Below are 24714 nucleotides of genomic sequence, written 5' to 3'. Positions count from 1 at the left end.
AGTGACTGAAGAATTAAATATTTTTCTGGTAATATAAACTGGATATAAATTGTAATAAAACTGTATTTCTACAGACTGTAGTCTCTTTGGGAGGTGTCTCTTCCTTTACATGTATTTAAATTGTCCTATACCTGTATGTTATTGCTTGCTCCTAGGGAGAGGTGGGCTCTTTTTCAGCAGTTATAAAGAGAGAGAAAATGATACCCTCAGGATTACAGAAAACATATCTAGTATTCATTTTCCTCAGAATCTGGAAGAGAGGCCTCTATGAAAATGAATGAGTCTAGACACAGACAAAAACCAATCTATACCAGACTGACACATTCTACATGTAGAATGGTTTAAGACTGAATAACAAGCCTTTGAGAAATGCACTGAAGTTTGAACATCGCATTCCCTCCAATGGTTCCATGTGAGTTTGAAAGCAGCAATCTCTATGGTGGAACAGACAGCTCCTGGGACAAAAAACAGTCTCTCAGGAGCTGGACCTTATTCCAGTGTAAATAGAGATCTCATTTTCCCTCAGAGCATCATGGTTACTGAGGCTTAGGCATGTTGGTTTCCGGAGTACAGTTGTAACATGAAGAAGGTGTGAGTGACACATGTTTTGGGAGAGGTCTTGGAAGGTTTAACTTCCACAGCTGGAGAGCTTGGGTTTCGTACTACCAGATGGGTCCTGATTTGTTTTATCTTACAGTATGTACAATCAGAGTTGATCACTCCCCACTTCCGCACAGCTCCCACCCTGGTCTAAGCCATCATCATCTCTGGCCTAGATTTCTACCGTGCTGTCCAACAAAGCCTTTGCTCACATTCTTGCCCCCAATAATCTATTCATAGCATAATGGCCAGAGTGATTCTTTAAAATAGAGCTCAGATCATATGACTTCTCAGAACCCTATTGCATTCAAAGTGAAAGCCAAAGAGTTTTTCAGTGACCTACGCAATCTCAAGCTCAATATCTTGCTAACCACCCTCTCCTACTACTTTACCCCTCACTCATTCTACTTCTTATCCTTTGGTCACTTGCTACGACTTGCCTGTCCTTGCCCCATCTTTCTCACCATGTCTATTCTTTTCCCTGTAGTATTTATTATCTTCTAATAAGTGAATCTATTTATTTATGTAAGTGCCATGAAAGAATAAAAAAGCCATGGCTTTTATTTATTTTTGTATACCAAACACCGAGTTCTATGCTGGGCACACAGTAGTCACTCACTAAACATTTGTTGAATGGATGAATGAGTGAGTTAACTTATTTTAAGTACATGTTCTATGTAACTTGTACCTCACCAAGAGATGATGGAAACAAGAATGCAAATAAACCAGAATTATTCTGGAAGAGGTGCTATGTCAAAATTCAAATTAGCATCATGAATAGCTGGCATAGTACTGATTATTAATTCAATCCTGTCAACCTTTAAGATGTGAAAATATCTAATGCACTTAAATAAAAGAGATGCTTTAGAAAGATGTTTCTACATTAATTCTACCATCAAGGAGTGAAATGTCAAGCTAAGAGTACATACAGCTAGAACATTTCTAATTTTGTATGTCTTAACTTTAAATATATATAGATCTTTTTCAAGCAGCATGAACTGTCTTCTTTTATAACTTCCTCAACTTAATTTCTCTTTTGTTATACCTTTACTTAAAACAAAACAAAAGTAGTTTCATTTTCTCGCAGCTACTGAGCAGGGGGTTGGTGAAGGGATGGTGTTGCCAAGGAAAAAGATTACTTTCTCCCTTGGAATCAAAAGCTCCCAATCTGGTGCTATTCTGTTAGCTCTGATGAAGGCAGGCTTTTCGGAGGGAACAAAACACCCACCGCCTTCACATTTCACATTATTATTTAATTATTCCATCCAAAATTCCCAAGAAGTAGAACATTCACTCTTGAGAGAAGAGGAAATTTAAAAATTGAGTTTTTACAAAGTCACTCTCTGTGAGCTGGTGGCAGAGAGCTGAAAGAAAACAGAATGTGGTAGCTCACGAGAGTAAGTCTAAGAAGAAGACAAATTGCTCATATGATCTGGAAATGTACTTGGAACACAAACACAGTAACAGATCATCTACCTATTCATTCATATGGCTTTCCAATATGAATCACTATCTACTGATGATGTGATCATCTAGAAATTGTCCATATGAACATGTGATATAATGAGGATTTGAAACCTGTCTGTCTGCCAGACTCAGTGCTTAGCTCTGGTGAATGTAAATTTAAAAACTGGGGACTTGTTCCCTAAGGGATATTCCTATTTTTCAGCTAACAAGTCGGATACTTGCTGACGTGTTCACAATTTCCTTTTCTCTGTCCTCATATCACAAACCCTTTCTTTTCCTTCCCCTTCCGCTTCCCTCCCTCCCTTCACCCTTCTTTCCTGGATCTTCCCCATCATCATTTAAGCATCTCATATAAGAAGAAAGAAAGAGAGAAGTGAAACCTCATGAGAGCTCTTTCCCCTCTCTGGCTATTGCTCTTCATCCTCCCACGCACAGGGTGCTGACGACATTTGCTGTCGCTTTTGCTTTTCCACTCCCTCGTCACTCTTCAACCCATGTCCATCTTGCTTGCATGTCCATCTCTTCAGAGAGATGATTCTCATTGCTTTCACCAAAGATTTCTACAACCTCCAATGGAACAGGCCTCCTTCTTATCTTACTGGTCTGCTCAGCAGTATTTTACCCTGTTAACCACTTTTCCCTGAGACTCTTCCTCTGCCTCTTCCACCTACCTCCAAATCCTTCAAATGTCTACTCTCTTCTCCTACCTTTTACAAGCTCACTCTTAGATTCATTTTCTTGTCTTTTCTCTCGTGGTTTCATCCTAATACATGGCTTATATTACCATCTATATTCTAAAGACTAAAGCACTTACCCTCAGTTCACACTCCTCATTGGGCTCTAACACAGATTTCAAACATTTCCTACTTGTATTTCTCAAAGGTCCCTCAATTACTAGCTTATGATCTTTATTCCCATAATCTCATCCCACTTTCTCCCCAAATTAGCTCTCTTCTTGTCAAAAGTAGTTTTCTACCAGCTCTTCCTTCTGCCAATAGTATTCTGTCCCTTTATCTTCCCATGATGGACTCCTTTTCCTTTACATCACTTTCTTTCAGATCACACATGCTAACATAACTACCTAGCCACATTCCCATATAAGTTATTCTGTTTTAGGGGCACCTGGGTGGCTCAGTTGGTTAAGCATCTTACTCTTGATCTCGGCTCAGATCATGATCTCCATGGGTATAAGATCAAGCCCCTTGTTAGACTGCATGCTCAGCGGGGAGTCTGCCTGAGATTCTCTCCCTTCCTCTCTCTCTGCCCCTCACCCCACATGTGTGAACACGTGCTAGCTCTCTCTCTCTAAAATAAAGCTTTAAAAAAACTTTAATACATTATTCTGTTTTAATAATTGCATGGCATTCCTCATTATGCATTTTTTCTTGTCTACTTATGGCTTCTCTCTTCCCATGAGAACATTGCCCATTTTTATCTTAATTCCCATTTATCCCCAGAATGTAGCATATAATAGGTACTTCATTAATGCTCCTTGAATGAATAAAGAAATTGCTCAAGCCACAATCCTAAATTATCCTTGAGATCTTCCTTTCTTTTCCTATTGTAACCAAATCACCAAGTATCTACAATTTAACTTAAATATTTATCAAATCTATATCTTTCTCTCCCTCTCTAATGCCATCCATGATATCTGTACATCCAGTCCTGCTCTTTAAATCTATCCTCTTTTGAGGATTCCAAGGTATCTTCTTAGAAAACAAATAGGGTCATGATACTGCCCTGCTTAAAATTATTCAATAGTTTCTCATTTTTCTTAAGAAAATCATCAAAAGTCTTACTCTACTAGGCATAATTATTTAGCCCTCATGATTCTTTCCATACTCATCTAGTACCCTTTTATTCTGGTACTAAAAAATGCCAGTGTCCTTCCTCCCACTACCGTCATGATATTCAATTGATTCCTATTATGATGGGATTTGTCATTAATAGATTAAGAGATCCCCAGGTGATTAGAATGTGCAGTCAGTACTGAAAACCACATCTAGCCCTTTTATTTGACTTATTTTAGGTACTATCCATTTTCAAACTTTAATTCAAAGTTTATTTCTTTAATTTCACTTCTTCCTTTCCTCTAGTCTTCCCTCACCCTCCAGACTAGATCACTGCCCTTGATATAAATCATTCTAGCATCATTTATTTTTCTTTTAGGTCACTTATCACAGTTTGAGATTATGAAAGACTGACTCCTATGTAGTGTAAATTCAGTGAAGGCAGGGATGAGGTCTACTTTACTCATTGGATCCCCAACAGCTTGAGTAGTACCTGTTAAGATTATTTGCTGAATTAATAAATATTTGGAGATATGTAAGCAAAATAACTACCAATATTATAATAGGATATATGTATAAATTGCTCTGGGAACAGATGAGGAAATGATTAATTGTATGGAGGAGAAATCATGGGGAAATAAAATCTTATCACAAGACTGAGTTCATAAGACTTTGGTAATAAGTACTTATTGGTTGAATTAGTCCAGTGATCTGGGTATTCTGGGTTAAAATTCCCAGAAGAGACATAAAAAGGGAAACACAATTAAAGGAGTCAATAGAAATTGAGACCAAAATTCAACTTGCCCAATTCTATAACACTAGACACAGTATGTGACTAAATCCTTACCTTATAAAGAATCAAGGCACTGTACTGTTATTTTATATATATTTAAAAAGTATTAATAAATATAAATACATCAATTTTCTAGGGCCACCTCATTATAATTCAGTATTTCCTAATGTGTGTTTCTTAGAAGACTAATCACAGGAGCTCTCCTGTGGAAAAAAAGAGGGGTGGGGCTCCAATATCATATGTAAGTACCCGTGAGCACTTTATTCCACTGATAACATTTACTAGCAAATTATCTAGATATTTAATCAAAGAAATCATCAACATTTTTTCACCTTGTCTCTCTCATTTTTTAGAAAAGTAGCTGAATCACACTTGTAGTAATTTAGGGGCCCCTCAAATACTTAATTTAAAATTTTTCTCTGAATAAGGGAATGGCTAATTAAATCCCCAAGTTGTAATACTATACACCTCATAAAAAAGATGAGTTGGATCAAAATATAATGACAATTTAAGATATTCATAATGTATTATTAAATGACAGATTTGAGTAGTAGAATAGTATGTATAAAATGACTGCTTTTTTCTAAAAAATGTGTACATATTTATATATACTAGAAAATACCTTGAGGGACACCTAGCAGAATAAAATCAAGGTATTAACAGGGCTATTAATAAAGAAAAGGACATGATTTGGGAGACAGTAGATGTAAATTTTGACTTCTTATTTTGTACATTTTTATACTTTAAATTTTTCACATTAGATTTTTTACTTTCTATAATGTGATAAATACATGTTTAATGTGTGTGTTTTTATTTTTTGAAACTCAAACGAGAATTTTATAATTTATATGTTACAAACACCTAAGAAACTATTTTCTTTACAGTTATTGCCATATACTTTTTTAGCTTGTGTACAATTTCACATAACTGAAAAGCTTGTGTTTCTCAGCTCAAGCCCCTATAGACCCCACTAAGTCGGGGCCCAGCCGTTCTCTGAAGTACAAAGATCAGAAGTTGCTGATCTTCTGCAGCAGGGTTTGGCGCCGTTCCTCAGGGCTAATGTTCTCAGTGATGGACTTCAAGAAGCACTGCTCATTTACCTTCTGGAGCAAGGAGCTACCAGAAGGGTTGGCCTTGCTCAGGGTTTCGTAGCAGGTGAGGATTTCCAAGGCCAAAACATAGAGTGGTGGAGCATGGCCATAATGTGCAGAACATGACAGAATACCTGGGTATTCTTGGTAGAGCATGGCCATAATGTGCAGAATATGACAGAATACCTGGGTATTCTTGGTAGAGCATGGCCATAATGTGCAGAACATGACAGAATACCTGGGTGTAAAAAAACAGGGTCTCCTGGGTCAGGTCCTGTTCTTGAGCCCAAGGGCCAACTGACTGTATCAACCTAACGGAGTCCAGGAGACCGGTCAGACTGTTACAGAGAAGTCTGACTACATGGCTCCAGCCTTCCATAGAAAGCCAATTACAACAACTCTGGCTGCAGAGAAACTGGAAAGCTCTCAGGAAGAGTACGGAGAGCTGGAGCTCCTGGGCAAAGGGCTTCAGATTGAGCAGAGGAACAAACTGAATATATTCCAGGTTATACGGGATGTGCAGGAGTTGTTTCTCCAACAGTCTCCTGGTCAACTGGTAAAGGTACTGCCACTCTTGGGGGCTGCACCAAGGCATGACTTGTACCAGGGCCACCAGAAAGCCCTTGCTGAACAATTTGACCTCCTTAGGGTTGCCCACATCTACCACCAAGAGGGACAGCATCTGCTCAGAGATGCTGCTGGAGATGTAGCAGCACTCCATCCAGGCAAGAAGCCTTGTGCCTGGACCGTACCCAGGGTGGGCTTGGGAGGTCCACTCATCCTCAGAAAGCTTACAGATCTCAGAAAGCATGGCTGGCACCTCACACTTGAAGTGGCCCTCAAAGAGGTTCTTCATTCTCAGGTGCACCGTCCAGTCAAGCTGCTCCATCTTCCGGTGGAGCCAAGACAGGGACTTGATCCAGGTGTCTGGGGACAAGGTCTCAGCATTAGCCAATATAATCTCACAGAGGATCTCCAGGATATGGATCACCAGATCCTTCCCATCCAAAGAGAGGCACCGTTTCTCCTTGGGGAGCTGCCAGTATTTGCTGAAGCAATCCAGGAGCTGGCACAAGCTGAAGATGAGGGGGAACGGAGAGCAGGTCTGGAGCCAGTATTCCTTTAAACACGCATTTGCTTCAAGAGTCTGGATGAAGATCTTCAAACCGAGGTCCACCTCTTTGACATCTAGCATCAAGAAAGGCAGGACGAACTCCTTTAGCACCTCATCTGGCCCAAGAAGAACAGCAACCGGGATACCTTGGGACTTCACAGGATTCATTAGGCAGCCCAGGAGCTCCAAAAATTGCTTTTCTTCCTTGGGTGTAGAGAACTTTGTCCAGACGGTTTCTTTGAGGCATGACACCACAAAAGTAGTGGATGGATCTGGACCCTGCTCTTCTATGAACCTAAGGGCGGGGAAGGCAGTGAGAATCTGAGCCAGGAACTTGTGAGTGCCAAGACTGACCACAGCCATGCTGCACATTTTCTTCACAGTGATCTCCGGGTGCAATATTACCAGGTGGGCCACAGAAACTACAGCTTTAGCTAAGCCCTGTTCAGAGGCACTCTGTGCGAGCTGGTTAAAAGTTGTATTGAGGTCCTCCTGAAACCAGTTCAAGTAAGCCATCAACTTATCAGAGAGACCCTTCTGCCCCCAGGAGAGCAGGGTGCCTGAGAGGACTTTATTTTTATCTGGCAGCGAGAGGTCTGCATAGCAGTCTAGAATCAAGCTGATCACTTGTCTGATCTGAGATTCAGGGATGGCTCTGTCTGTCATGGTGACTTCCATCACTGTTTCCAGCAGCTTTAACACCAAGTCTGGCTCTCGGAAGAGGGCCCAGTTATTAACCAGGCAGGCAAGCCACTCGTCTGAGAAGGCCCACTTCTCAGAAGCAAAAATGTAGCACATTTCCATGTGCCGGTCCAACTGCTGCTCAATAATGGCCATGGCAATTGAGGCGGTGATGTCCTTCTCAAAGCCCTTGTTCTTCAGCACCTTGGTGGTTTTCCTCAGGAAGTCCCCAACATACTCTGCCAGCTCCGAGACCACCTGCCTCTCTTCCTTGGACAAGCTGGTAGAATCCAGGTAGAGCTTCAAGTTCTGGCTGAAGGACGTCAGGCTGTCACATAGCCGGTAGCTGTCATAGCTTGTCCCCTGGCTGCCGGTGAGCATGGCCTGCAGCCCCTCCCCCCACTCCCGCAGCAGGCTGCACAGGAACTCAAACCTGATGAAGATCGTCTCGCTTGGAAGCTTGGCCAGGGAGGTCAGGCTGATGTCCCGCTCGGCCTCCTTTACCTTCTCTGCCAGTGCCCGTTGGTGATATGGGTTCTGGGTGTCCGAATTCCACACAGAGATCACCGTGGCCAGTTTGTCCAGATACATGATTGCAGATACTTCCTGGGGGTCGTCCTCCATCAGGGCAAACACCATCAGCATGTCTGCCAAGTTGGCTAATGCACCGCACTTCATTCCTGGGCACAGGATTCTATTTTGGATTTGCTTCAGCCCAGTGAGCAGCATGGCCAACAGGGGCAGAGTGGGACATACATCTGGGTCTGACTTAAACCTCTTTGGAGGGTGGGAGAACTCCTCTGAAGAGAACAAATACTTATGGGCCATTGTTCTAAACTGGGAGAGCAGGGGGTCCTGCTGATTGCCTTTGTGCTTCATCATTTCCCAACAGACACTGAGGAAAAAGGCCACATCCTTTGAAGACGTGTCAACAGACATGTGCTCCAAAAAGCTCTCTAGTTCTGCATGGCAGATAGTGGTGGGCAGGGCCATCAGGAGCTGGATAAAGAGTCCAGAAGCTTCCAGCGACTTGAGCAGCTCAAAAAGGACCGTGTGATTGATGGTAGGGATCATGTTGCCTACTGAGAAGAACACATTTTCCTGCCACCGAGTGTCAGCATCTGAAGGGGTTACGGAGTAGGGCTGAAGAATCTTGGCCCAGATGATGATCAGAGCTTTCTTCTTCCAGGCAAAGGGCTGGCAGCATGCTGTGGCAGAGATCTCCCTTAGGGCCTCCACAATGGGCTGCCCAACGCGTTCCCAGTCAGACTTTTTCAATTCCGTCAGTGCTTTGGGGTGGAACAGCTGTTCCGCGAGCAAAAAGACCCCATGCAGAATAGTCATTTCCTCACAGATATTCACGGGTCCTAGGTCCATGGCGGCGATGCTGGGGGCCTAATGTGTGTTTTTTAAGACCTTAGAGGTTTAACTGAAACAGCAAGAGGTTTTTGTTTTTGTTTTTGTTTTGATAAAAGGTGTATGAAAGATATGCTTTTATCTCCTTTCTATTTATCTCCTCTCTATTTTTCTAATGAGCATTGATAGTTTTATTGTTTCACTAGAAAGAATAACATTCTTTAAAAGAGCACTTTTAAAAAAGCATTCAAGGAAAAAAAGTTGTCAGGGATAAAGAAGGGCACCACATAATGATAAAGGAGCCAATTCTCCAAGAAGACATAATAATCTTTAATGTGTATGCACCTAATAAGAATGTCAAACTGTGTGAGGCAAAAACTGATAGAACTGCAAGAAGAAACAAATGAATCCACTATCACAGATGGAGACTTCAACACTCCTCTATCAGAAATAGACAGACCCAACAGACAGAAAACCGGTAAGGAAATAGTTGAACTCAACAACACCATTGATCAAGTAGATATAATTGACATCTATAAATTACTTCATTTACAGCAGAATACACATTTTTCTAAAATTCACATGGATGATTCAAGAAGATAGATTATATTCTGGGCCATAAAACACATCTTAACAAATTTAAAGGAATAGAAATCATATTACAATGACTGCTCTCAGACCACAGTGCAATTAAACTAGAAGTCAATTACAGAAAGATAACTGGAAAATCTCAAAATATGTGTAGATTAATAACACACTTCCAAATGACACATAGGGCAAAGATGAAATCTCCAGAGAAAAAAAATATTTTTGTACTATGTGAAAGTGAAGACACAACTTATAAAAATTTAAACTATTTAAACTTTAAATACAGTGAAAGCTGTGCTTAGGGGTAAATTTATAGCATTGACTGCATGTATTAAAAAAAGAAGAAAGATTTAAAGTCAATAATCTCAGTTTCTACCTTAAGAAACTAGAAAAAAAAGAGCAAATTAAATTCAAAATAAGTAGAAGAACAAGAATTAGAACATACTATAACATTATGTCAACAATACTTCAATAAAAAAAGATTTAGTGCATAAACCAGTAAAATTGAAAACAGAAAAAGACAACAGAAAAATTGATGAAACTTTCTGTTCTCTGAATAGATCAATAAATCAATAAGCCTCTAGACAGCCTACTAAGAAAAACAGAGAGAAGACACAAATTACGAGTATCAGAAATGAAAGAGGGGACTTGACTATAGATCCCATGGAAATTAAAAGGTTAATAAAGGAATACTATGGTTAATTCTATGCTAACATATGATAACTTAGATGAAATGGGCCAGTTTCTTTAAAGACACAATCTGCCAAAACTCACATACAAAAAGTACACAATCTGAATGGGCCTATATCTATTAAAGAAACTGAATCATTAATTAAAAACTTTCCAAAAAAAAAGCACCACTCCCAGATAGGTACACCAATGGTTTCTACCAAACATTTAAGAAAGAAATTGTGCACTTTTCTATAATGTCTTTCAGAGCATAGAAGTGGAGGGGAAACTTCTTAACTCATCCTATGAGGCCACCACTACGCTATTACCAGCGTACATACAAATCATACAAAGGCACTCCAAGAAAAACAAAAACAAAAACTACAGACCAGTATCTGTCATGAACAAACATGCTAAAATTTTTAACAAAATATTAGGAAATAGAATTTAACAATGTATAAAAAGAATTATATACCACAACCAATTGGGATCTGTGTTAAGTATGCAAGGCTGTTTCAACATTTGAAAATCAACTGATGTGATCCATCATATCAACAGGCTGAAAAGGAAAAATCATATGATCATATTAATAGATGCATAAAAAGCACTTGACAAAATCCAACACCCATTCATGATTAAAAACTCTAAGTAAACTAGCAATAGAGTTGAACTTCCTCAACTTAATACAGAATAGTTACAAAACACCTACAGCTAACATACTTAATGGTAAGAAACTAGAAGCTTCCTTACTAAGATCAGGAACCGCTTCTTTTCAACATTATACTGGAAGCACTGGCAAATACAGTGTGGTATAAAAAGAACAAAAATGGTACACAGATTGGGGAGGAATAAAGAAAACTCTTTTGTTCTCAGATTACATAGTCAGATGACATAGAATGTAAAAATTTCAAACAAATCAACAATAACAACAAAAACAAATCCTGTAACTAATAAACAATTACAACAGGATTTTTTAAGATGAAAGGTTAATATACAAAAGTTAATTGCTTTCTTTCAGCAATGAACAGTGGAATTTGAAATTAAGAACACAGTACAATTTACATTAGCACCACAAAGATCTAATTACTTAGGTATAAGTCTAAGAAAACATGTACAAGATCTACATGAGGACAACTACAAAATTCTACTTAATGAGATCAAAGAAGAACCAAATAAATGGAGAGAGATTTCATGTTCATGGATAGGAAGACTCAATATTGTCAAGATGTCAGTTCTTCTCAACTTGATCTATAGATTTATGCAATGCCAATCAAAATTTCAACAAGTTATTTTGTGGATACTGACAAAGATTATGGAGAAGAAAAAGACACAAAATAGCCAATACGATTTTGAAGGAGAAGAACAAATTTGGAGGATTGGCATTACCCGACTTCAAGACCTACTATAAAGCTGCAGTAGTGGTATTAGTGAATAAATAGACAAGTAGATAAATGGAACAGAATAGTGAGCCTGGAAATAGACCCACATAAATATCAACTTGACTTATGAAAGTCAACTGATCTTTTGCAAAGGATCAAAGGTCAAACAATGGAGCAAAAACAGTTTTTTAAACACATGATGCTGGAACAACTGGACAACCACATGTAAAAACTAACTAAATAAATAAAGCTAGACACAGACCTTACACCCTTCATGATAATTAGCTAAAAATAGATCAAGATCTAAATGTAAAACACAAAACTATACAACTCTCAAAAGACAAAATAAGAGACAATTTATATGACTTGAGGGTGCTTTTAAAAATATAACACCAAGGGGCGCCTGGGTGGCTCAGTCGTTAAGCGTCTGCCTTCGGCTCAGGTCATGATCCCAGGGTCCTGGGATCGAGCCCCACATCGGGCTCCCTGCTCCGCGGAAAGCCTGCTTCTCCCTCTCCCACTCCCCCTGCTTGTGTTCCCTCTCTCGCTGTGTCTCTCTCTGTCAAATAAATAAAATATTAAAAAAAAAATATAACACCAAGAGTACAGTCCGTGAAAAAAATTGATAAGCTGGACTTGCTTAAAATTAAAAACTTCTGATCTGTGAGAGACAGTGTCAAAAGAAATGAGAAAACAAGTAACAGACTGAAAGGAAATATTTGCAAAAAACACATCTGATAAAGAACTGTTATTCCCAAATATATAAAGAATTCTTAAAACTCAACAATAAGAAAACAAACAACTCAAGGGCCTTAACAGAAACCCCACCAAACAAAATATATAGATGGCAAATAAGCACATGAAAAGATGCTGTACATCATGTGTCAGGAAAATGCAAATTAAAAAATGAGCTACCTCCATCCACCTACTAGAATGGCCAATATCCAGAATACTGGCAACAGCAAGTGCTGGTGAGGAATTGGAGCAATGGGAACTCTCATTCATTGCTGGTGGGATTTCAAAATGGTAAGCCACTTGGGAAGACAGTTTGAAGGTTTCTTACAAAAATGAACATACTCTTACCACATGATCCAGCAATTCACTCCTTGGTATTTACCCAAAGAAGTCAAAAACTTATGTCCACACAAAAACCTGCACAAGGATGTTTAAAGCAGCCTTATTCATAACTATCAAAACCTGGAAGCCACAAAGATGTCCTTCAGTAGGTAAGTGAATAAACAAACTGTGGTACATCTAGATAATGAAATAGTATTCAGCACTAAAATGAAATTATCTATAAAGCCATGAAAAGACATGGAGCAACCTTAAGTGCATATAACTCAGTGAAAGACGTCAAGCCTGAAAAGGCTACAAATTGTACGATTCCACTATACGACATTCTGGAAAAGGTAAAACTATGGAGACAGTAAGAAGATCAGTGGGTGCCAGGAGTTGAGGGTGGCGGAGAGATGCACAGGCAGAACACATAGGATTTTTAGGGCAGTGAAAATACTTGCATGATACCATAGGGTAGATACATGTTATTCGTGTTATTGTACATTTGCCCAAACCCATATCATGTACAACATCAAGAGTGAACACTACTGGACTCTGGATGATAATAATGAGTCCGTGTAGGTTCATTAATTGTAACAAAGTTACCATTCTGGTACAGAGATGTTGATAATGGGAGATAATATGTGGGGGCAGGAGCTATATGGGAAATCTCTCTATCTTCCTCTCAGTTTTGCCATGATCCTAAAACAGCCCTAAAAAATAAGGTCTGAAAAAAAAATAAAAGCTTTAGGAAAAAAAAAGGATTGAGAAGGAACTCATTTATAGTTCCAATATTGAAACCCGACATTAATGACTTGGCATTCTTTTCTTTCAGCATTTTTCTTTTCGTAGGTTTTGTACTTTATATAGGTATAATCATTTCTTCTTCAATTTGTGAAATTGTAAAAATAGTTATGCCCTTTGAAAAATATTTAAATTTACGGAAATGTATAAGTAAAAAATGAATACACATTTAAGTGGGACTGTACGTACGTATTTCTTTTACATTTGGGAGAAAATAACTATACATTTTATAGAGACATGTGCTATATACACTTCCCATGCTAAAACATAAGAGATTATATCCCTTCTAGCCCATTACATCACATAACTAGTGTTATTAAAGCACCTACCTCCTTTTCCAACATCAGGCCTTCTGCTCTGAGGTTCTTTTCAAATGTGTTTCTTTTGTCATATTGTATATTTGACTTCCTGTAAACCAGGATGTAATCAATCCGTTTTTTGCCATCTTTGAATAGAAGTCCACTGGATGCTATGTAATTCATGTCATTCTGCAAATAGAGCAATGGTTGTTAATAGTGTAGGTTAGATAAGCACATACATTTTGGTTTCAGTCACTTTGGTATGGATACTGGCAATCCAATAGCAAAAAAAAATTGCGTTGTTTTACATTCCAGTTATGAGATATGGAAAGATGATTAAAGAAAGTTTGCAATCTATAATAGGAGACAAGCTAGCAAGTAATGCTCCAGAATTTGAAATTAGACAGTCTGATACCAGAAACTGGTTCTGTGATATTGGCATCAAAATGTGTATGTTTTATTCAATAAGACCCTATAAAAATAATATCAGCTAGCATATGTTGAGTATTTATTCAGCATCAGGCTCAGACATAAGTGCCTTACATGTTTGATCTTATTTAATACTTACAACTCCCATTTCAAAAATAAAGGCACGAAGGCTTAACATAAGTACTAAAGCCAACATTGCTTCCAATATTAAATAATACTCAGAATAGATAATATTTTCTAAACCTATGTTCAGCAACACTAAATCACACAATAATTCCTGAGCTGCTTGCTCTAAGAAATACTTGTTCACAGGATATAAAACTGTGAGCCAACTAAAACAGCTTATTTACCAAGACTAATCAATTGCTCATCAAGATTGCTTTAAGGCCCTTCACCTTGCTGTGACCATCCATCCAAGCTATTTTTTTATAGACTGGCCAATTTTCCACCAAATTCCTGCCTTGCAAGACTTACCTGGCCTGACAGCTGAGACACCTGAGTGATCCTCCACATTATAAATGACATCATGTAACTCCTCTCCTGGAGACCCTCCAGTCCTAGCCCACTTTTCCCAGTCTATTTTCCTTAGCACTTACTAACTTTTACCATGTTATATAATACTAAAAAAAATTATTCTTTTGTTTACTGTCTGCCTTATCCTACTAGAACAAAGACTGTACCAAGGTAAGGGCTTTTTATTGTTTTGTCTCCGAGTATTCCAGACATCTAACCCAGAATCAGATACATAGTAGGCATCAATAAATATTTGTGGGAGGAAGAAAGGAAGGAAGGCAATATCCATAATCCTGTGTATCTAGGTAAGGCTGACCTCAAGGATATAAGGCCAAGAAGAAATTGTGTTTTCATTTCTCATCCTCTCCTCTCCAATATTTAAAACAAATAAAATTATAACAGGTTAAGATAAATAATCACAAAATTATAGCAGAACTGCGATAGCCATGGTGTGTCCTTTGTTTTATACCTATGACCCATGGCCTCCAGACATCTCCCTACTAATTTAAACAAGGATTGGGCTAAAACAAAATCATATACAAATTTTCTTCTGTGTTTTCCTTTGCTTAAAGTATACCACCCACTCCAGTCCATTATTAAGGGTCATCTGAGTCTTATGGTACTAATAATATATTTAATCCCAGGTGAAGGCAAAAGTCCTTCAGTGAGAAGACCTAGAAGTAAATGATTGGTTGGTAGGAAAAATATAAGAAAATAAGATCGTTTTTAATTGATTTTATGCGCTTTTCATATTTTAAGAGCAGAGTGGACTGAAAGTGGAACCCTGTCAGTTCCCGTTCCAATTGTTCTAAGTCTAAGCAAAAACAAATGTTCAACTCTCCCAGAGAAACAACTGCCTTCCTATCAAATAAAATCAACATTTTTTGGTTTTCACAATAAGTGACCTTGGGCATTTTTCACAGCTTTTGTTTGAGTAAATGTGTCCACAATCAAACTATATTAACTAGAATTCTAATTTATTATCTAATTATTCTATGAATTCTAAAGTATTAATGATGAGTTTTACTGGGCAAAATGAAAAATAGTTATCAAAATGGTAATAGAGAAGCATGGAGAAATTTGGAAATCTCTCTGAATTATGTTTAAAACATGCTGTATAGGGGTGCCTGGGTGGCTTAGTTGGTTAAGCCTCTGACTCTTCATTTCAGCTCAGGTCATAATCTCAGGGTCTTGAGATCAAGCCCCGCATTGGGCTCCACGCTCAGCAGGGCGTTTGTTTGAGATTTTCTCTCTCTTCCTCTCCTTCTGTCCCTGCCCCCTGTGCTCCTTCTCTTCCCCCCTCTAAAAAATAAATAAATAAATAAATCTTAAAAAAAATTGTATAGATTCTGTATAATTTTAAGGTTACGAGTATTATATTTTATTTTAATACATATATGGCAACCATTAACCAAGATATTGATTAACCATGTTCAAACCTTAAAAAGCAGAACTGGCAGGAAATTCATTACATATATCATTGTATCTAGACACCAAAAAAACAACTTCTTTAATTGTTTGATATAATAATGGTTGTTTGAACATGAAATCAAGACTCATCTCTTAAATTATCTGGGAATAGTGAAATGCTTTTCAATTACAATATAGATGCATTTAATTTAGAAACAATTTTCATGTTTATTATTCCCAGAAGACAGAATAAAACTAGTTTTGCTCAGAGTAGCTGGGATGCTGATCATCCATTCGGTACCTTATCTTTTAACAGTTTTGAAAACAACTTATTTAACGCATTACAAACCACAAAGCTCAGGTACTTTCAGAAAAGCTGGGCTTTCTGAAGAATGTCTCAACAATGTGCATGTTGTGGCTCATGTTGAGAAAGAATCCTTTGCAAAGATTTTAGCACATTTTCAAATAGCAACAGAAGTCTGCCTATTTGCATGAAAACACATTTTAGGGTATTTTTCAAATAAAATTATGGTAGTAACTGCCTGTTTGTGAGATGCATATTTTTTCCAGTATTTGTTCTTTTCAAGCTAACAAGCACTTATTGAACACTTAATGTATGCTAGGTACTGTGTTAAACTTGAGAAATAAAAATAAGAGGACACAGAAGACTTTCAGGGATTTTGGTGTATATCTGGAGTGGTAGGCATGTAGATGTTTAGTTACAATGCTATCGAATATGTGCAGGAATAGAGGCCTAAGCCATGGTGTTGAAGAATGTCAGGGTGTATGAGAGGAAGACTGATTCACAGGTGCTAGGAGCCACTAAGTCATGTTATCGTGGTGAATTTATCACAGTCCTCTGTCAGACAGATGTGAAATTAGGTCAGGTCATTAATCTGCAAGTGATTGCTGACTGATTACATGGTAACCATACTTTTGAGTTAGTATAATGCAGTATGACATGCTGGTTAAGGTACTGATATCTGTATCAGACAGACTGGGGTTTTAATTAATTGTGTTCTTAGACATGTACCTTAATCTCACTGCTTGGCTCCAATTCCCACAGCTTTTAAGGGAAGATAACAGTATTACCAAATTATAAGATTATTGTTATGACTAAATGAGTTAATGCACACAGACTACTCTCAATGTTGTCTGACCTTTTGAGATAAAAAAAGTCAGCTATTATCACAAAAAATAAGGTAAAATATGTATGCAATATATTAATTTGTTTTGGGATTTGTCTTGTTTTCTAATTACCCAAATGACTCCTTTTATTTTTTTGGAAAATTATCTTCTTCAGGACAAAAACAGATGGAAACATAGATAAGTAATCCATAGGATGTTGGTGTGGATATGGAATCAGAGCAAAGGAAAACAGGTATCCTTTACATATACTTGCAAAACATTTTTTATAACAAAATAAAAAGTGCAATAAATAAATGCATAACGATGAATTATTATAATAATAATAATTATTATTATTAAACCTGTATAATTACTACCTAAGTCAAGAAACAGAACCCCCTCAACTCCTTCAGAAGCCCCCTTATATCATCTTTCTCAGTGGTGATGCCCTCCCTCCACGTCCTTTCCCCACAAGGCAATCATAATCCTATTGTTTATAGAACTACTTTCTTGCTTTTCCTTAGTTTTATTACCAAGGGACATATCCTTAAACATTATATTTTAGTTCTGTCTGTTTTCAAACTTTGTGTAAATGCAAATATACAATGAATAAACTTTTGTGTCTGGCTTCTTTCCTGTTAATATTATGGGTGTGAAATCCATCCCTAATTTCCAGGTATTTGTAGTTCAATTTTTTTCACTGTTATATTATTGTATAAATACAACAAAACTTATTTATGCTTTCTACTAACAATGGTTATTTGGGCTGTTTCCAGTCTTGGCTATTAAAAATAAAGCTATAATAAACATTTATGTGTATATCTTGTAGTACACATGTGCATACATTTCTAACAGTATGTACCTAGGAGAAAAATTGCTGATTCACAGGAAAAACTTGCTTTCAACCTTAGCAGTATGCCAATCTTTACTCAGAATGGAGCCCATTTTGTACAGGATCTAATGCAATTTCTGGTGTCTTTTAAGATTTCATGGAACATGGCTCTGTACAGATGGAATCTTCTTGATTACTAAGTCCTGGTCTATGCTTAAAAATGGACTTGTTTTGCAAAAACAAACAAACAAACACAAAAACACACAAAAAAACAAAAAACAAAAAAAAATGGACTTGTTTTGCTATACTATGTGGCATGAAAGCCTAGAGTATGCATGGGTTTCAAGTGCTGTCAATATCTATTCCCAGGCAATAGTCCTTTTATCTAAATTTTGCTATTCAAAATGCAACCCATTATTGCCATGCCCTTTTCCTGGGTATTTCTGTTTCTGTTTGGATTTAGAGAGAGAGAGGCAGAGGTGGGGCAAGGCGGAAGGAGCAGGCATGACTCTGCCTTGCTCAGAAGACTGCTGTAGTTGAGAAGGGCAGCGGATGCTTAGTTTCCTTGGCTGTGTGGCCCCTAGAGCCCAACGTTGAGGACCAATGATGGGCCAGGCTAGCCCAACTCTCCACTGTAATTTGGGTAGCCGTTAGGCTGGTTTCAGTTCTTAAGGCCAAGTGTCTGTGCTTCATGCTTGTGTTTCTCAATTTTTTCCTACCAAAGCTTCAAATAATGAAAATCTTTTTCATTAGTTTTTAGCAGCAGTGTTTGTTTTTGTGTTTCTGTATCCTTTTTTGGCAATCATTTATGGAAAATTGGGAAATGACAGTCTAGATGTTGGTAGTCTGATGCCATGTTTTACTCAAAAGTTCTAGCTTTATGCTCCTTAATAAGAGAAAAATCCAAACAGCCTTGGTATGTAACTCTAATTTATTTCATATTTAAAACCATTCCTTACACTACCTCTTGTTGTTGACCCTACCTGTCATAGAGGGGGGAAAAAAGGTTTTAATATTTTTTTCATTTCAGACAAATGAGAAACAGTTTTGTCAAGAAAGTCACATATTTACAACAATAAAAGCAATCCTTGTTCAAATAAACTAACAGAAAATACACCATGCACTGTGGTTCAGGAGAAATCCTGTACATGAGTAGAAATTTACTAAGTGATGCTGAGTTAACAAAAATCCTGTTTTTTCTGTCATAGAAATTTTTTATTTTAAAATGGTACTTACAGGAGAAGATTGTTTTAATTTTCTAAGTGTCCTCAGGGATAAAAAGTATATTAATACACATATATTTTAACACACCTAGCTTAACTAAAAATATATCAGAAATGTAACTATTATGCAAATTTTCCTATGCAAATCATCTTTAATCATGAATCTTAAGAATCCCAAAAAATCAGACTTCAGTACTATCCAGGCGTGGCTTTCACTGTGGAGAAGACCCTGGCCACGCTTATTCCTTCCTTAACGGAAAGTCAACCCTACCTCTAGTCCACATCGTCTTTAGAAATACAAATATTCTCTAAATCTGTAACTCTGGTACTCTTATCAGCCGATAGATTGTATTCTAGCTCCTATTACATCTGGTAAAGAAAACTGCTATTTAAGAAAATGATAACTAACAGGGTGCCTGGGTGGCTCAGATGGTTAAGCGTCTGCCTTCGGCTCAGGTCATGATCCCAGGGTCCTGGGATTGAGCCCTGCATCGGGGTCCCTGCTCAGCAGGGAATCTGCTTCTCCCCCTACTCATGCTCTTTCTCTGTATCTCTGTGTCTCGAATGAATAAATTAAAAAATCTTAAAAAAAATAATTAACAAAGTAATATCTAAAGAAATAATAACATAAGCTAAGCAGAAACCAAGCACTTTCCATGCTCACAAAAACTGAGAGATAAGTGTTTTTTTTCCCATTTCACAGATGCTGAAATTGAGACAGACTTTAAAATAGATGGAAAGGTCTTGTGGTAGCCAAAGAGCAAGTTATCCCACCTGGGATTTTCATAGCAATTTCCTTTATCTTCCTTTTACTTGACACCAAGTGGGTGTGCAAGCTGTGTGGTTCTGTGCAGCTCCCAGATTAAGGAATGAGGTTTTGGAGAAGCAGGGCAGAGTCTCTTCTCTCTCACTGCCCCTTACCCTGGCCTAGAGGCAGGTGCAGATGGATTCCGCAGCCTCATCTTCTCACAGGATATGTAACAGGTGAGACAAAGCTGTTTGCTCCAAACGGTAGCTTCCAAATGGCATATATATATATATATATATATATATATATATATAATTTCTATATATAATTATATAGAAATTATATATATAAAGAAATATATATAGATATCACAGAAACAAAACAATAAACAAGCATATTCCAGACATTCCAGACCTTACTCCAATCTCGACCTAGATCTACTTCAGTCTCCCAGGAAGACTTTTAGGGGAAAAGACACACTTGGGAAGGGGTAGGACTAAAGATGCCCGTTCTTCCTGTTGCTTGGTATCTTCATAGCATCCAAAGTTTTGTGGTTTGTTTGTAAACCATATTAATTCTTTTTCAGCTTCAAAGATGACTGCGTTGCCAAGTGAAAGAAGCCAGTCTGAGAAGTCTGCATACTGACAATACTGTACAATACTATATGACATTCTGGCAAAGGCAAGACTTTGGAGATAGTAAAAAGATCAGTGGTTGCTGAGGATAGGAGAGAGGGAGGGATGAAGAGGCAGAGCACAGAGGATTTTCAGAGCAGTGAAACTACTCTAAATGATACTATAATGATGGATACAAGTTATTATACACTTATTCTAATGCATAGAATATACAACGCCGAGTGTGATGTCTAATGTAAACTATGGACTTTGGGTGATTATGACGCATTAATGCAGGTTCAGCAACTGTAATAAATGTCCCACTCTGGCGGGGGATGTCGATAATGGGAGAGGCTGTGCATGTGTGGGGGCGGGAGTATATGGGAAATCTTGTCCTGCTCAATTTTTCTGTGAACCTAAAACTGCTCTAAAAAATAAAAGAATAAATATAAATAAATAAATATATATATTATAAATAAATAAATATAAATAAAAATATTTTTAAAAGTTTTTTTAAAGACTAAGTTTATGTCATATACCTTACCAGATAGATACCTTATATCTCTTATTGTCACGTTCCCAGCAATACTAGTTAAATGCACATGTTGAAGAGCAGAGAGACATCTTGAAGTCAAAGACAGTTCTTAAAATAAAGCCAGAGGGCTCTATTTCTTTCCATTTAGTGGTGTGATCCTTTTTCTCTAATAAAACAATGTATTCATATTTATTTGTATAAAATATTTATTACATATCTACTATGTGCTAAGAACTCTTATAGCTCTGAGAATATAGTAATAAGGCAAAGTGAGATTGTATCCTGTAAGGCCCAGATATGGTAAAAAAAAATGAATACAAGATGTAATTCTGATGATAACAAGATGCAAAAATAAGTTTGGTGCATTGGGGAAACATCAATAAAGGTCATTTTAGATTATTAAAAGGAGAAGCAAGCCGTTTCCTTTTAGTGGATAAAAGTAAAAATTGGATTTTCAGTTAGAGCATTAAGATTCAAGTTACAAACAGAGTCAAATTTCTTTTCCTATTAATATCAACAGTTCACATAGTTGTTGTGAAGTGAAAATTAAGTATGCAATGTGCACAAGAAAGGTGGTCTCTTGTCCATTTTAACATCCTATCATTGAGGGACACCTGGGTGGCTTAGTTGGTTAAGCGTCTGTCTTCGGATGCTTCGGATCCCAGAGTCCTGGGATCAAGCCCTGTGTTGGGCTCTCTGCTCAGCAGGGAGCCTGCTTCTCCCTCTCCCTCTGCCTGCCACTCTGCCTACCTGTGCTCTCTCTCTCTGTGTCAATTAAATAAATAAAATATTTAAAAAATTGATATCCTTTAAAAAAATCCTATCATTGAATGTATACATAGGACACTCTAAATACATGTTTAATGACATGATGAATAAATGACAGGAGTAAAATTTATGTAAAATATTACAGACATGCTTCTTCTTATTACTATTATTATGTGATATTGTTAAGTAGGGATCTAGGGGAGAGAGAGAAAATTCTAAAGAGGAAGCCCTCTGTGTATTAAGAAAAAAGGTTTTTTAGGAAAACATAGCTTCTTAAAGAGACTCATGAGATTAGGTCATTGTAATTTTTGTTAGACTAAATACTTGGAATTGTGCTGGTAGAGCATCTTGTTGACTTAATTTTTACTAAATTGATTCAATTATGTTTACAAGTTGGGCAAAAATAATTTACTCAAAACTTCAAATCTGTTTCAGTCAGTCAGACAGAGCATATTGTTGGTTATATTTGCCTGGCCTGCTGGCAAGCACCTGCTGGTGTATTTGAGTTAGATAAAGAATTGTCAGTTTGCTTCATTAATGGTACACCAAACATTCACTGATGAGGTTGCATTTTAATGTATCAGAATACCATATTTTATGGTATTAGTTATCTATTGTTGCATAAAAAACTTACCACAAATTTAGGAGCTTAAAACAATGAAGATATATCACCTTCCATTTCCATGAGTCAGGAGTTCAGGCGTAGCTTAGCTGGGTCCTTTGCTTAGGCCGCACAAAGCTGCAACCAAGGAGTAGTCAGCAGAGCTTTACTTTTATCTTAAGGCCTGACTAGGGAGCATGCACTTCCAAGATAACTCAGATTTTTGGCAGAATTCATTTCCTTGTGGCTAAGGAATGAGTGTCTGACTTCCTGCTGGCTGTTTGCTGGAGGTCAACTGCAACCCCTAGAAGCTTCCTACAGTTCCTTGACATGTGGGCACTCCCAACATGGCTGAGACTTAAACCAAAAAGAAGAGTCTCTAGAGTGAGTCTGACGGCAAGACAGTTTTATATAATGTAACATAGTCAAAGAGGTAATATCTCATCCCCTTTGATTGCTTCTAGTGTTTGGAAACAAGTCATAGGGAAGAGGATTATGCAAGAGTATGAATCCCTACAGGGAGAGATCAGTTAGGCCCTCCTAGAGTCTGTCCATCAAAGTAAGATTTATAAATTAGATCAAAATTAAAGAACTTATTTAAAAGATTAAAAGTTGACTTTAAAAAGAGATCATGAAATACTGTACTAGGGAAAGAAGGCTACAATCTAACTCACCAAACTCCTCCAGAGGATAATGGGAGCATGACGTATCGGTTTGGAAATTGTCACAAGAGAGGATATAAAAAAGGAAAAAAGAAGGAAATTAAAGAATCTGGGTTTACTCATAGTTTTATTCCCTACTTTCATGGGAATTGGCGTTTTCTCTCTCAATCCCAACCACGAATCAGAGTGGGTGATATGACAAATAAAGGGCCTTTGTAGCTCTGACATCCCACGATGCTCTTCTTTTCCCCAAATAATTTCCAAGAAGCTGTTTTCTAAGACCTCTAAGGGTTTTTCAACTAACTCTGGCTAGGGTTTTGTTTTGTTTTTTCTATACATAATGATACATAAATATCGGGCAGCTGAATTCACTCCTTAAAGTGCTTCAAAGGTCTTTCCAGAAAAAAAATTATAAATGAAAATTGAGATCTGTTTTACTTCGACCTGAGTAGGCACCTTTGACATCATGAGGGAGAAAATAGGAGACAGGGCTTCTCTTATTCCATAATGAAAAGCAGTCAGATCTAGCTCAATCTTATCAAATTTCGTAAGTGGACTAGAATACAAAGCACATACTTTAGAATGTGGCACTCTTTTTGACCATTGAAATAAAGTGTAAAGGGGAAAATGCAGAGATGTAAAGTACTCCTAGTAAAAATCTAGCACCAAGTTTCAGAAGTAGGGCATAAAAATAGAAAATCAGGGTTGTGATTCCAGTAATACGGCAAACAACATATTTTCAAAACCCTGATGTCATACAATATCTAGAAATGATAGATAAAATAAAACATACATTTATTGAAATTCTAGAGGAATTAGCAGGAATGTATGTATAACTCTAGTTTCCAGGTAGAAAAAAATATGTAGAAAACCATAACACATGTTGGCAAGTTAATAGTGTGGCTGCTCTGGGTGAAGATGTAAAAATCAATAATAAAAAAAATAATGGAAACAAACACTGATAAATTTAAAAACAAAACTTCCAAATAACTAATAAGCTAAAGAAATAAAATTCAGTAAAGCTAGGAAAGAAAGTGAAGATACAGTTTTTTTAGTAAATAATGCTGATTCAGATGAATTAGATATCCATGTGAAAAAGTTATTCATACTTTATACTATATTCAAACATCAGTTCTAGTTCAGAAATAAACCCATAAAGTTATGGTCAATTGACTTTCAACAAGTACTAAGGCAATTCAATGGGGAAAATGGCCCTTTCAACAAATGGTGCTAGGGCAATTGTATATCCATTTGCAAAAGAGGTTGGATGCCTATCTTAAACCATACAAAAAAATTAGCTCAAAATGGACCATTAGACCTTAACGTAATGAAGAAAACTATGCAATTATTAGACTAAAACATATGAATAAATATGTGAGGCTTTGAGTTAGGTAATGATTTCTTAAATACAACACCAACAGAGAAATAGGACTATATCAAAATTAAACATTTTTGTGCTCCAAAAAAATATGCCATTAAGAAAATGAAAAGGCAGGGGGAGCAGGGGGGCACCTGGGTGGCTCAGTTGGCTTAGCAGCCAACTCTTGATTTGGGCTCAGGTCTT

General features: G+C 37.3%; 2 protein-coding genes across 2 annotated transcripts in view; both read right to left on the bottom strand.

The window, feature by feature from the left end:
* The window catches only part of ANO3 (anoctamin 3), a 272078-nt gene that overhangs the window by 118563 nt on the left and 128801 nt on the right, over positions 1-24714 (bottom strand). The window contains exon 5 of the mRNA XM_032413849.1: positions 13718-13876. Within this exon, the coding sequence (XP_032269740.1) occupies positions 13718-13876 (159 nt within the window). The remainder of the gene's footprint in view (positions 1-13717; positions 13877-24714) is intronic.
* On the bottom strand, positions 5550-9190 carry LOC116638143 (gem-associated protein 4-like). Its single transcript, XM_032413850.1, has 2 exons — positions 5934-9190; positions 5550-5845 (listed from the first exon to the last, which is right to left on the bottom strand). Exons 1-2 carry the CDS (start codon positions 8911-8913, stop codon positions 5658-5660), a joined length of 3168 nt encoding a protein of 1055 aa, XP_032269741.1. The 5' UTR covers positions 8914-9190; the 3' UTR covers positions 5550-5657.

The sequence above is a fragment of the Phoca vitulina genome, unplaced genomic scaffold (genome assembly GCF_004348235.1).
Source record: "Phoca vitulina isolate PV1807 unplaced genomic scaffold, GSC_HSeal_1.0 scaffold16, whole genome shotgun sequence".
Lineage (NCBI taxonomy): Eukaryota > Metazoa > Chordata > Mammalia > Carnivora > Phocidae > Phoca > Phoca vitulina.
Note: the sequence above shows the minus strand (reverse complement) of the source record. Positions and strands in the feature narration are given on the sequence as shown.